The following is a 15023-nucleotide window of genomic DNA, read 5'->3' as shown; positions in this document are numbered from 1 at the left end:
ATGTTAATATTTGATCGATATATACAGCCCTAAATTTATTGACATTTACGACTTGACGTTTGTTTTGTTATCGTCAAACAAAAAATGAAAAACATCGAAACTTAAACGTTTTAACGCATAAAATGTGTTAAAATACAACAAATGATCTCTTAAATGATCTGATTTGAATATATTAATCTTATATTTATAGTATTACATCGAAATATATCAGTATTAAAATAAAATGGTGGACTTAAGTGGTGGTCAAGACGGACCTTTAGAGCATGCATTTTCCAATTCAGTATTTATCATTCCTGGGATCGTCGTAGTTACATTATCAGGTATGTACTACCTTTATTATGTATTTAATATTAAATTGTTGTTTTCCTAAGTCGTGCACTCTTGCCAGAGCGGTCGGTATTGTTACAGTATTTTATTCGATTGTATCTTCTATTGACGGAGTTATTATATATAATGAATTTTAATATTAAATAGGAAGTTTTAAGATAATTGATAATTAGTTATGAAGTTAGGATTGCTTGAAAGTTCGCACTCGAGATCGCCGACTTTTATAACATACTTTATGTTATTTAGCTACCCTCCCAGATTTACAAAAGTACAATAAGATCAACGATCAAATGTTGTAAACATTAATTGTATTAAAGAAAATTTACAAAACATACAAAGAAAATTTCCTATATTTTTTGGGATACAGATAGATGTATATAATATTATAAAAGAATTAATATAAATAAAAACACATAATGTGCACTAATAATATTACTGCGAAAGTCTGGCTAAACCACAAATTAGTTTTAAATAAAATTTATTATAACTAAACCCACTATGATGACCGACACCCAAAAAGGCAGGTAAAGAAATGAGCAAATTCAATCTTTTATAAAACACACAAGCCGAGATGGCCCAGTGGTTAGAATGCAAGCATCTTAACCGATGATTTCGGGTTCAAACCCAGGCGGGCACTACTGAATTTTCATGTGCTTAATTTGTGTTTATAATTCATATCATGCTCGGCGGTGAACGAAAACATTGTGAGGAAACCTGCATGTGTCTAATTTCAACGAAATTCTGCCACATGTGTATTCCGCCAAACAGCATAGGAGCAGCGTGGTGGAATATGCTCCAAACCTTCTCCTCAAAGGGAGAGGAGGCCTTTAGCCAAGCAGTGGGAAAATATACAGGTTGCTAATGCTAAAAAATAAAACACGATTCAGTTAAGTAACATAGATGTATAAAAGTTATTCTTCTATTTTCAAATAATGTATACATCTATCTGTAGCAAATTCCAATCAGAGCAGGAATGTAAATAAACAAACCATAGATTTACATATTCCATGCAATTTGCCAATACCTAAGTTACATTGTGCACTAATAAAAGTTCTTTATTAATATATCTCTATTTATAATGCCACACTATTCCATTTAACTCCTTATATGTACTTAAATTTGACTTCCAAAGTTCCAATAACAGTTTAGTTGGCAGTCAAAATGAAAAAAATAGACTAATGACTAATGTTTTTATTTTTTATTTTGCTTTTGTCCTCTTGTGGTTGGATTAGATATGTGTTAGTACCTTTATAATATCTATTGATATTAATACTGAAGGTAAGTATTTGTGAATCTCTAACAAACTTCAAATATTGTCCGAACATCAAAGTTAAATATAGTTTTTATTAAAAACATATATATAATTTGAAAATTATAAGAATTTTATACAAAAACATTTAATACATGGTAGACTTTTTTCTCCCTGAGTATATATACCAATTATGATGGTGTTTGGTTACTGTATAGATGTTGATTTGCTGAATCTTCTAACAGTGAGTACAAAGTAGAAATAAGATTCAGTATTAAGCCCTCCATGTTATTATTTATGTGCCAAGATTATTGGAGATAAGATGTTGAAGTCTGTTTATCTCAAACAGTAATACCAATGTCCAATTATACACACAACATTAACAGCCTGTAAATTTTCCACTGCTAGGCTAAAGGCCTCCTCTCCCTTTGAGGTTTTGTAGCAATGCGGGTAGGTATACATGTGGCAGAATTTCGTTGAAATTAGACGCCAATAATGATATGAATTATAAACGCAAATTAAGCACATGAAAATTCAGTGGTGCTTCACTGTGTTTGAACCCGCAATCATCGGTTAAGATGCACGTGTTCTAACCTCTGGGCCATCTCGGCTCTCGGCTCTCGGCAATTATACATATTAACCTTATTTTTTTCTTAAATATAATAATTTTACATGAATTTATCTACATAATATAAGATAAGATGTCATATGATTGAAATAACTACAAAATTCCAATGATAATGTCGTAACAACATAAGTTACTGGTCCATACCATACAAACATTATTTTATGATTTTTTCTGTTGAGAAATTCTAGAATATGACATTGTATTTTTTTAATTTTTTTACTGTTAATTAATCATGCACGTACATTGACGTCGAAACCATTTCAAACATTCCAACATCGCCAATGCCCCGCCAACCTTGGAAACTGAGATGTTATATTCCATGTGCCTATAGGCTGTAGTTACACTGGCTCACTCAACCTTCAAACCAGATCATAACATAATAAGTATTGCGGCTTTGTGGTTCGATGTGTTATGGGTGGGTGGGTGTTACAAGAAGAACCGCTAAAAAATTCACCATTTGTCGTATCTCCTCGGATTAAGAACATTCCCATAGCCGCTACAGATATAATCGGAATACTTGGCGTCGATATTTCGAGCCTCGTACAGTTCCGCGGTAAATTGGAAGGCAAAGCCAAATTGGCATGAAAAAATCGTGGTATGCCCAGCTAGGCAAGACGATACCTACTTCCCGTCGGCTCATCGCCTAAAACTATACAAGGCGCAAATTTGGCCACAGATTTAATACTGGTCTCACCTCTGGGCGTGTGCTCCCGAGTACCAGCTTCTTCCATTTGACCGTATCCAACGCAGAGCGGCTCGAATTATCGACGATCAATCCCTTTCCGATCTGCTTGATCCTTTGGCTTTACGTAGAGATGTTGGATCATTCTGCACTTTCAACCGTATTTTACAATTTATTAATCCCGGCTGCTGAATTTCCCTTTCCGACATCTCGTCAAAATCCCAAGGTCCACCCGAACCTCCTAGATGTTCGAAAATCTGCAACAGTGCGATTTCTAAGGCATTTTCTGCTTCGCACAAATACTCTGTGCCACCTACACCATGATGATTCAAATTAAATGATTGGCGAATCTGGTAATTTGCCATTCTTTACACTCTCTTCTCTCTCAAAGTCAAAGTCAAAAATCTTTATTCAATATAGAAGTGTTTGCACTTGCTTATTGATTGTCAAAAATCTACCACCGGTTCGGAATTTAGCACCTCGGACCTGAGAAGAACCGGCGAAAGAAACTCAGCGGGATATATTTTTTTTCATTTTTTTTAACCATTTTCCATGTAGGTACAATGATAAGTATATATTAGTTGTTTGAAACAGCCTGGAGGCGATCATTTCATTCCCAAGGTGTGCAGTCAACTAAAAAGTCATTAGTGTTGTAATATCCTTTAGCACACAAACGCTCTTTAACGACTCTTTTGAATTTTATAATTGAATAATTTTGAACGTTTTCTGGGATCCTGTTGTAAAAACGTATACATTGCCCCAAAAAAGAGTTACTAACCCTGTGTAATCGGGTACTTGGAGTAACAAGTTTATTCTTGTTCCTAGTGTTAATAGAATGTACGTCACAATTTCTGGGAAAATCATTTATGTTTTTGCGTACATACATAACATTATCAAAAACAAATTGAGAAGCGACAGTCATTATTTTAATTTCTTTAAATTTACCTCTTAACGAATCTTTTGGGACCAGGTTATAAATTGCACGAATAGCCCTCTTCTGCAGTACAAAAATAGTATTAATGTCAGCTGCATTACCCCAGAGTAGGATGCCATACGACATTATACTATGGAAATAACTGAAGTACACAAGGCGTGCCGTATCCACATCAGTCAAAAGTCTAATTTTTTTTACCGCATAGGCTGCAGAGCTAAGTCTATTCGCCAATTTATTTATATGGGGGCCCCATTGGAGCTTAGAGTCTATTGTCATACCAAGGAACTCTGTTGATTCTAAAACATCTAATGCTTCCCCGTTTAAACGTACACTCGTTTTGACACATCTTACATTGGGAGTAGTGAATTTAATACATTTAGTCTTTTTACTATTTAACATTAAATTATTAACACTAAACCAATTTACTATTTCAGAGAGAGTATTGTTCACATCGTCATATATTGAAAGACGTCTTTTTATTTTAAAAATTAAAGAAGTATCATCAGCAAACAATACTATCTCGAGTTTATCACCTAGGAGATGTGGCAGGTCATTTATATAAACAAGGAAGAGAAATGGTCCAAGAATTGATCCTTGAGGGACCCCCACAGTAACTGGAGACCCGGGAGATCTCTTTCCATTTACATCAACCCTCTGAATGCGATTGCTCAGATACGAAATCAGAAGACTGAGTGCAGTGTCCCTAATTCCATAATGACGTAGCTTCCTGACCAAAGTTTCGTGTTGCACACAATCAAAGGTCTATCTCACTCTCTCTTGAATAGTACATACAGCCGTTGATCCTGCGCCCTCTACTAACTCATGACGGTTACAATGAGTTGCCGATTCTTATTTCTCACAAAAACAAACCTCAGCTGAATCATATCTGGATTTTTTTTTATTATTTATAATGGTTTGGATACGTTCCTAATTCCTTCTGATTCGATTCATCTTCGACCGAAACGTAACTGGATCTTTGTGCTAGAAGAAGAAGAAGAAAATGATTATACGGCAACTATAACATTTCGAACGGTAGTACGGTTACGACATCATTTCGATTCGATATTTAGTACGTTGATAGTTTGTGTTCACAGAATATTGGATACGTTTTTACAATTTACCCCTGGATTAGGTAAAATGGAGGATGAAGGTTTATGTGCTAGAAAGTTTTATAAATTTCGGGTAAAGCCGCGGCTTCAACTATTTAATATTAAAATGCGATAATAGATCTGTCTGTTTGTCGTTCTGTTACGCTTTCACGACCAAAGAACCATTACTGATTGAACCATAACCATTAAACCGAATTTGATATGCGATGAAGCATATTTTCATACTTAACGACCAGTGCGACGAGCCTAAAACGCGAACGAAGCCGCGTTTGACAACTAGTATTCATAAAAAATTTGATGTCCCATTTCGTAATAATGTTTAAGTTTCCAACAATCCTTTCTTAGTGGAAGTGTTACAAAATAATTTGTTCAAAATTTCAACTTTCTAGAATCCGACGTTGTGGTTGTAAGTTGATACGCAGTCGTCAAATTTAAAGTCATTATAAACTTTGATGCAGGTCTCGCAGTAGTTCTTATTAACATTGAATACTTTATATAATCTACAAAAAATTATTATCTACGATTAAAATTGAACGAATTGTGTAAATTGAAACAAGTGTTTTACTTTTATGATATCTACGATGTTTGGTACAAATCATAAGATACGGCGATTCACAATTAAAAAAATTAAATGGCGCCATAACGTTTTTTTTTTGAGACGATGTCGTAAGCGATAAAAATGGCACTATCACAGAACTCAATTTCTATTACGATACTTTCGAAAATTAAAAAGTTTTTATATTTTGTGTTTGTTTTTATGAAATTCTCAAAATGCAATTACTATACATAATTTATGTGTGTTAGTAAATATTTCTTTTATAATCTCTTATAGCTTATACGTTTTATAAATATATCTATCTTTATACATTAGTCAGCTAGTTTTATCGGTGATGTATTCGTAATTATTAATCCCTTCCACATAATTAATACATATCAGTTACTATCCATCCGAAGTCACGATACGTTTGTTTTTCATCGACATACTTTGATATATTCTTGATCGATTACAGATAATTAATAAAATAATTTATAAGAGAGAAAAAAAATCATAAAGTACTACAACAGATTTTAAGATTTGTTGAATAGCAAAGATCTGAAAGCAAACAGGTTTTATTGCTTAATTTGATATATACATACCTTCATGTTGCCATATTTATCCAAGGGTAATGAGTCGTTTGCTAAAGATTTTATTAAGCCAATAAAGTTAAATAATAAACATTTGAATGCTTTACATGCCGTCTGCAATAATATGCGGCATCTCATTAATTAAACCAATCAGACATTCCAACGTGGATCTCCACGTGTGGATTATAATTATATCGTTTCATTGATAACCCAAACCACTTGTATTTGCTTAAGCCAATACTCTGTTTAGTTGTGATACACAAAATGGCGGATATGAACGTTGATAATTTGGATAATATTCAAGATTTGTTGGGAAATGGTGATCCTGATCATGTGCCTTCGACGAAGGAATTGCTAGAGATGCTCGAAACCGCTGAAATAGATGATGAAATGAAAGCGAGTCTGAAGAGCATGTTGGCCGGTGATGTGCCGCAATTTTTCGGTGGCCACGGAAGCGGTACAGTTTTGGCGGTCGTTTTTGCATCTTTGATCTTCTTAATTATTCGTAAGTTATGTCTAAAATTAACTTATCGTGAGTTAAGAGTCATTACTTGATTGTATAGTAACTATAATTTTTAATACGTGTATCTATTTTGTAATAATGATACAATAACAGATAACACGAATACTTGGAAATCATAATATTTAACAAGAATCTAACATATAGATAAGCAATTGTGACTTCAATTAATTCTTTATTACGAAAAAAAACAATTAGTTTATATGTACAATTATGAAATTTAAGAATTGCCAAATCTTATAACAAGGAATAATGACAACATCTATAAGTACATATGGAATGTTCCATATAAATTAATCGTTTTTTTAAAGGCAATAAATACTTAAATTAATATTATTCATGCGAAAGTAAGTCTATCTGTTACGCTATAACGGCTAAACCACTATTTGATGAACGAACCTATTTTGATGAAATTTGCTAAGATATAAAGCTGAAAGAAAGAAATGACATATTTTTTTAATTCACCCCTCTGGAAGGTAAATATAAATTTCAAGTGGATTAAGCCGTGAGTTCAGCTAGCTCTAATAATGATACAAAATATTATGGTGAGGTAATCTAGGTTAATTCGAATGGTTTCGAGAAACCTTATTCGTTTCCAATTCAACTAACTTTAAGCGAAATTTCAACCTTTAAGTTTTATATTGTAATCATTCTTCGAAGAACAACTATATTATAATTTAATGTAAACTGTACACAAATAATAGACTTAGAGGCTTTTTACCGGTTCTTTCTTTTGTTTGACTATTAATAACTTAGTCTAAAGCTTTGAGAGCCGAGATGGCCCAGTGGTTAGAACGCGTGCATCTTAACCGATGATTTCGGGTTCAAACCCAGGCAGGCACCACTGAAATTTCATGTGCTTAATTTGTGTTTATAATTCATCTCGTGCTCGGCGGTGAAGGAAAACATCGTGAGGAAACCTGCATGTGTCTAATTTCAACGAAATTCTGCCACATGTGTATTCCGCCAACCCGCATTGGAGCAGCGTGGTGGAATAAGCTCCAAACCTTCTCCTCAAAGGGAGGGAGGCCTTTATCCCAGCAGTTGGACATTTACGGGCTGCTAATGTAAAAAGCTTTACTTTTAATAAAGAAATTTAAAAGTTTTATATCCAATATCCATGCTGATATATTCCTACGTAATATTTTTAATTTATTTTAGTGTCATGTCCATTAGAAATAGATATAAATGGAGGTAAAAATTCTTTGAACGTTTATATTCGTTTGTAGCAAACCTTAGACATTGTCTCCAAGTTTTATTCTTATAATTCTATAATATATACCCATGATCTTCACGTTTACTGTAAATACTGTTAAAAATACATTTCATTAATATAAATTACACGTATGATGGAGATGGAGAGTAAGAACCTTTTTGAATGACTCATTTAACATAACGACATATAGCCCTAATGATTTTTAGAGACGGTTTTCTATTGTTGGTGTTGGTTGGTCGCTCTCCTAGTTGGTGATCTTGCACGGCCGGTAGGACATCGAACTAGATGTTTCAAAAATTGGCCACTAAATTTGTAATTTGACCGTAATGGTACCGTAGCTGATGTTAAAGGTCGATTGAGTGGTGCCTCTATTTAGTATAGAACATTTAAAGCATCAAAGTTTTATAACTTTGTTTAATAAACGTGAAGTAATAGCCTGTAGGTGCATCCTGGTCTAACGCCTTATATATATTGTGGTAAAGTTTTAAAACTTACTCAGACACACGCTGCTCCAATGCAAGTTGGATAACTTTGTATTACAAGTGAAATGACATAATCACATGTAACCGAAAGTATATATATATTGTGTATAATGGCCTAATTTAAAACATTTATATCAATAAAATTAGATTATATAGCATCGATAAACTGCGAAAATCGGTCCGTTCGACATGTCTCATGTCTCTTGCGTAAATAATTTATTGATAAGAGATAACGCATGCTTTCATTACGTGAATTAATATAAGATAAATAGTATTGACTAATATAATTACTTGTTTTTCTTAAAGCGTTATAAAAACATTTAATTTCTATGACAAGGTTTAAAATCATAGCTGTATACGTGTGAACGTGTGATGTAAACTTAGATCCAAGTCCTCCCTTTCCGTAATCCTCTATAATAAGAGAAAAGATATTGAATCCTCAGAGAAAACGTGTAAGCCACGGGCTATGAGATTAAAATAAATCGATTTAAAAACTTCATAATATATTATTTACCCGAAATCACATTTCGACTGATAACTTATGATAGTTATTATTTTTATAAAATTTATCAAATACGGTTCGTGGTCGCAATGATATGACAGTCGCTATCGCCATTATGACATGTGATTGGGCAGTTGAAATTAAGTTGCATTTACAAAGATAAATACGTCCTTCAACGACTTTATTAGTTTATCTAAAGGTGTTGATTTATAACGTGTGGTGAGTTTCATTTATTACTTACTGATAAAACAAAAAAACTATTTTTATTATTTTTAAATCTTATCGGTCATTTATAAGTCTATAGAAGTTAATAGTCAGTTAAAAAGAACTGGGCTAAGATTTTCATCAGGCACCTGTAAGTTTCCTCTCGATGTTATCCTTCACAACCGAGCTTAACATAAATTTAACACATTAAAATTTGGGGCTCGCTCGGTTTTGAAACGACAATCGAAGAAAATTAAGATTAAACTTTTCAAGAAACTGTGCCATGTTAACTCGTTTGAAATAAAACATAAATTATTTTAATTTAAAAATAATTAACATCATTGTATTTTATTTTCCCGCGCGAAAAGGAAATGGTTGATATCGACATGTCGAATTCGGATATGGACTTGGGCAGTATGATCAAAGACCAGGTGGCCCAATCGATTCAAAACGTAGACGTGTTGTCTATGCTCCAAAAAATGGTCGCCTCCACACCCGAGGACGAAGAATCCGAGGATATTCGTCAGAAATTACAGGGAATACTGGCGCAGTATAACAATTTGCCGGAGAACGAAAAAATTCAATTCGTTCAACAGTTGAAGGATGTTCTAGCAAGCAAATTGGCGATGAAATTGAAAGATAGTCCGATTGATTTTAGCGGAGTCGAAGACGCCATTAAGGATGCGGTCGTGTCACAGCTGTATTTCGTAGCGGCCGCCATATTTGTTTTTATAGTGCTATTGGGTACGTTCGTTTAATTGATGTTTTACGTAAAAAAACAAACATTATCTTTAAGAATATCCATTGGCTCATGTGGCCATATTAAAACACGAATAGTATATATTACAATCAATTCAAGAAAGGAAGGAATTATGATAAACACAAATAAACAACTCGGACATTAATTTGACGTGAATCGTGATATCATTTGTCAATGAGTTCGTTCATTAACGATTCGTGAAAAAATGGCGTATTAAAATGTCGGCGCAGTTGTTATCGAAATTTAATATATATATATACGGAGCTAATTGGAATAGTGTTACGTTATAAATAAAGATATATTATTTAACAAGCTGTGCCCGCGACTTCGAATTAGAATTTAGAAAATAAGTTATTGTTGTACCTAAGTTATTCCTTATTACATCAATACCTACCTCAGTGAAAGTCCCATCAAAATCGGTCCAACCGTTCCAGAGATTAGCCTGAACAAAAAGACAGACAAAAATTGTACATATGCATTTCGTAAAAAGCGGTTATTTTATTATTACAAACAGACACTCCAATTTTATTATATGTATAGATAATGTCTGTAGTGCATAATACAGCAGAGCTATTGGCAAACCGCGTGGAATGTCTAATCTTAGTTAATATATTTTGCTGTCATTGGAATAGGTATTTATAAAAAATATATTTCATCATTTAAACGTATTAGTTACTGGTGAATACATGATTATAATAAAAATACGCATTGAGATGAAAAAAATGGCATTTGTTTGGCATTTCGAGATTATTCCGTCTTCAAACGTCTATACTGTCTAAATTAATTTTATAAAGCGAAAGTAACTGTCTGTTACCTCTTCACGCTTGGACCGCTGAAACGATGTCGATGATAATTTGTGTGGAGATAGTTTAAGTCCCGGGAAAGGACGTCGGCTACTTCAATTTAATTCGCCGTTCGAAAGTGTAAATTGGTGCGATGGTTTGCGCGCTATAGGTTTTTTAAAAATCTCGCGCAGTTAAAGCGCACATTCAACTATTAGCTAATAATAATAAATGCGAAAGTAACTCTGTCTGTTCGTTACGCATTCGAATTAGCACTAAACCGAATTTGATAAAATTTGTAGTAAAGCAAGCTTAGAAACCAAGGAAAGAAATATATATATAAACATATATAGCTACTTTTTTTATACCGAACACCTACCAACAACTTATGTAAATAAGTGGAAATTTATCTTCTCGTGAGCTATACGACTATCATATGTCTGCTGCTGTCATATGCTTAATTTTATTATCCTACCAAAATAAAAGACGCGCGGTTACCTTTTGCGCTCGAACCTTCGCTTCGAGATGTGCTTGTATTGCTAACAATATATTATTAGTATCTTGCTTAAATACTAATTATACTATATTCTCAGTATTAGTAATTATGAGTGAGTCAGTGTAGCTCCAGGCATAAGGGACATAATATCTTTCCGCACACGGTGGTGCATTGGTGTTGTAAGAAATTGTTTTTTTTTTACGGCGCCAAAATCTTTGGCCATTACTGACAATTTACCATCGGGTGGCCCATTTGCCAGCTTACCTTATGCCATTAAACAATCTACATATTATAAGATTTATAAATGCTTTCATTTAAATAATCCTTAGTCTCTAACGACACCCATGGTTTGAGATAGGTTCAAAATTAAATTGCAAATTGTGACAAAATATGTGACATTGCCTTCTAAATTTATGCTTACTTTAACCCCCCTTTATGTCAGAACACTAAATAAATGTATGACTGTTTCCCATGTTTTAATTACCTGTACAAATAAGATTATTATTACATACAATTTGATAAAAAGTATTTTAATTAATTATTAGTAATACTTGATTTTTAAATTAATAAGTTTAGAAACCGATTGTCTTTCATTGTTATTAAATAAAATTAATTAAAATAATTTATTTTCAGTATTCTTCGGTTATAAACTCTACAAATCCATAAAGGACAAGGAAAAGAAGAGAGAAGAGAAGAAAAAGTTGAAGCAAATGAAAAAGAAGAAGTAAGAAGCGTTGAGCTCGTACGGCTTCAGTGATATGCCTAGAAAAATATTTTAATCTGTATCTATTATGTCATTCTACATTTAACTTTTTTTTTTTAATATCTGAACTCAACGCTGTGGAATAAAGCTGGTGCTACATTACAGGGCCAACTTTAAACAAATGTTTTCTATATTATCATAAATAATTTATGTTCATTGTTAAGTATAATTACTAACTTGCATTAATATTTCATTTTATAAACGTACGTAATATAAGTTATTTTAATTAATTTTATTAAAATATATATTTGAATTATATAAGGCTCTAAATGTTTTTTTTTTTGTGTAAATATTTTTCAGGCTATATCATATAAACGACTGATTATAATCTTAAATAAGGACATATTTATTCTGTTGATGAATGGATACTGGACGTATAGTTTTATTTTTTATCTGTTATTTTTTTTTTTTTTATATTTAAGTCAGATTTCAAATATCGAATGATGTTCAAATTTTAATGACATTCCAATTATATTTTGTTAAAAAAGTTTTGTCGTTTAATTATTAAATTAAACAAATTATCAATAAAGTTAATATTCATCTGTTTTAATTACCTTATTTTCTAATTATTAAACTCTAGGTGTAAATAAACCAATCGCCAATTCCGAATACAGGTTTTACCGAGAAGAACCGACAAGGAACTTAGTACCTAGTTGCAGTACCTTATTACTATTTTACTAAATATAATACATATAATATGCAGTTAATGGGAGACGGGAGTCAAATAACGTAGACAGACAGACTCAATATTTTCAATTTAATAGAATTTATTTAAAACTAAAAATAAATTAAGCCTTCCTTTGTCTTTCCTTTATTAAAAAAAAAACTTCAATTCTACGTAATTAAAAATATTACTATCTAAAATAGCAATTATTTTGATAAAATAGTATTTTATTAAAGTTTAAACTTTTAAAATGATTATTTAATACAACAATTAGTAATTTATTGTTTTAAAGTAATCTAATATCAAAAGAAATTAAGAGCCAAATTTAAAACAAAGTCGTTATTATTTTAAACAATTTTTGGTATAATTAAGTTGTTTCTATTTATAAATACATCATATATTTTAATTTATACTTTAATATTTAAATTATTTATAATAGAAAAAAAAATGAATTTATTTAGTATCTACGTACAATATATAAACTTTTACTACGTATAAGAAATTGACTTGATTTTAAAGTATCCACTATTGTAAATAAAAATTGCATGTGTGAAACAAATATATTATAATCAATATTGATGTTAAAATTAAGACTTCATTAATTAAAAGTTATAAATAATTTTTATCTGTGGCAAATATGTAGTTTAAAAAAAGTGCAAATATTTAATTTATCTGTTTTAGTGACAGGATATTACAAAAGTGTTTTTCGTTTCAGTTCTTGCCTATATTTGTTAACGATATATTAAAAAAAATATAAAGCTTGTAATATTAGATATAAAAATCCTAGCATTTCATTTGAATACTTTTAACGTTCCTAAATAAATAAATTTAATTTTATTGTTCATTTTATCAAATCTATTTTAAATACCAAAATTTACGACAAAAATCATTCCCTAAAATTATAATTATTTCGATTTTATTTTTATTATTGTACAGATTAAATTTAATTTAACTATTAGATCATGCTCGTGTTTTAAGTGGGTAGCTTTTATTTCAAATTTTATAATATTTCTTACCTAATTATAAGTATATGCCAAATGTAATTATTTTTGTCAATTTTATCAAACCTATCTAGAACATACCGTGTATACTGTTACGATTAATATATGTTTATTAACAACGTACTTATTTTATTTTACACCAACCTTCAGACTTTAGGTATGGATATATGCGGGTTGGCCTTTTTCTTCGATAATTGTTATCGAAAAAAAAAGTGGTAACCTATATCATAAGTATATAGCTTCTTCAGCCTGGCATTCATTAATCCCGGATATTGCCAGGGTCTGTCTTCCGGCTAAGCCTACTCCTCTCCATCTTTAACGTAGTCCATTGGCTCTCATGTCCTGCTTTACGACATCCAGCTATTGCCTCCATGTTCCAGGTAAAAACATATCAAGGCACTATCTTCCGACATAGTCCTTATGCCGACGCGCGACATGGCCATACCACCTCAGACGCCGCTCTTGGAGACTACCTCGGATAATGCGGTCACAAACCACACCGCCTTTGGCCCAAGCAGCTCTTAAACGGACATGACCGTCGTGTTCCATGCTTCTAGACTCATGCAGAACGGATCCAACCTCCTCGGCACCCCCGGCTCCTTCATTCCTACAAAGTGATCTAAAACTGTACCACTGTACAGATCATAGTTGTGCTCTTGAAACATATATTCCACGCCATGCGCAATGAATGATAAAATAAAAAAAAAAACTACCCAAGTAGATGAATATAATGTATATTTGTTATGTATAATTGAATCCAATATCCTCCAATATTACGACGACCTCCGTGGTCGAGTAGTGTGTACACCGAATTTCATTTGTACGCCACTCCGAGGTCTCGGGTTCGATTTCCGGGCGAGTAGATGTAGAAAAAGTTCATTAGTTTTCTATGTCGTCTTGGGTATGGGTGTCTGTGGTATCGTCATTACTTCTGATTTTCCATAACACAAGTGCTTTAACTACTTACATTGAATCAGAGTAATGTATGTGATGTCCAATATTTATTTATTTATTATTTGTGTCCCTATTGCCTGTAGTTACACTTTACAAGAAATCAAAACACAGTACAATACTCATTGTATTGCTGTTTAGCGTTAGATTACCTCTAGCGAGACTTTGTTTACTAAGAGTAGGATAATGATGTCCCTCTGAACGATATCGGGTCTAGGTGTCTGTGGTATCGTCATTACTTCTGATTTTCCATAACACAAGTGCTTTAGCTACTTACATTGAGATCAGAGTAATGTATGTGATGTTGAAAAATGACATAAATCGAAACTTTATTTATTAACTATGAAATTCAGTAATAGATCATACGATCGTTTTTACGAAGTTATTTAATAATATGACTCGTGTCGAATAGAGTCTACTCACCAGTCGAGTGTTTTTTACATTTTCTCTCGTGTGCCATTCGAGGAGTTACTAGAGTTGTCTTCGAGGCGCAGGTCTGGACCACTCGAATCATTCGAGTCTTTATACAGTAGACTCAATGTCTACTTATGAATTTACGAGAATAAAATTATTGACGCTTAATAAAACTATATTCCAACGTAATGACAGGAGAAAAATTTTGATTCAT

The 15023-nt window shown here is 32.4% G+C and overlaps 1 protein-coding gene across 2 annotated transcripts; it reads left to right on the top strand.

Annotated features, from left to right (window-relative positions):
• The first annotated feature begins 78 nt into the window (after positions 1–78).
• LOC125074224 lies at positions 79–12611 on the top strand. Of its 2 annotated transcripts, XM_047685494.1 has the most exons (3): positions 8840–8993; positions 9347–9722; positions 11650–12611. In XM_047685494.1, exons 2-3 carry the CDS (start codon positions 9350–9352, stop codon positions 11742–11744), a joined length of 468 nt encoding a protein of 155 aa, XP_047541450.1. In that variant the 5' UTR covers positions 8840–8993; positions 9347–9349; the 3' UTR covers positions 11745–12611. The 2 variants fall into 2 exon arrangements, 1 of the variants encoding a protein (XP_047541450.1); XR_007120093.1 differs by lacking the exons at positions 8840–8993; positions 9347–9722 and adding an exon at positions 79–320.
• The last annotated feature ends 2412 nt before the right edge of the window (positions 12612–15023 follow it).

The sequence above is a fragment of the Vanessa atalanta genome, chromosome 27, assembly GCF_905147765.1.
Source record: "Vanessa atalanta chromosome 27, ilVanAtal1.2, whole genome shotgun sequence".
In the NCBI taxonomy this organism is placed as follows: domain Eukaryota; kingdom Metazoa; phylum Arthropoda; class Insecta; order Lepidoptera; family Nymphalidae; genus Vanessa; species Vanessa atalanta.
This window is presented reverse-complemented; position numbering and strand designations above follow the sequence as displayed.

Coding starts and splice junctions, on each gene's coding strand:
- LOC125074224 (XM_047685494.1), top strand. CDS start 9,350: ATGGTTGATATCGACATGTCGAATTCGGATATGGACTTGGGCAGTATG. Junction 9,723..11,649: donor TGTTTTTATAGTGCTATTGG/GTACGTTCGTTT, acceptor ATTTATTTTCAG/TATTCTTCGGTTATAAACTC.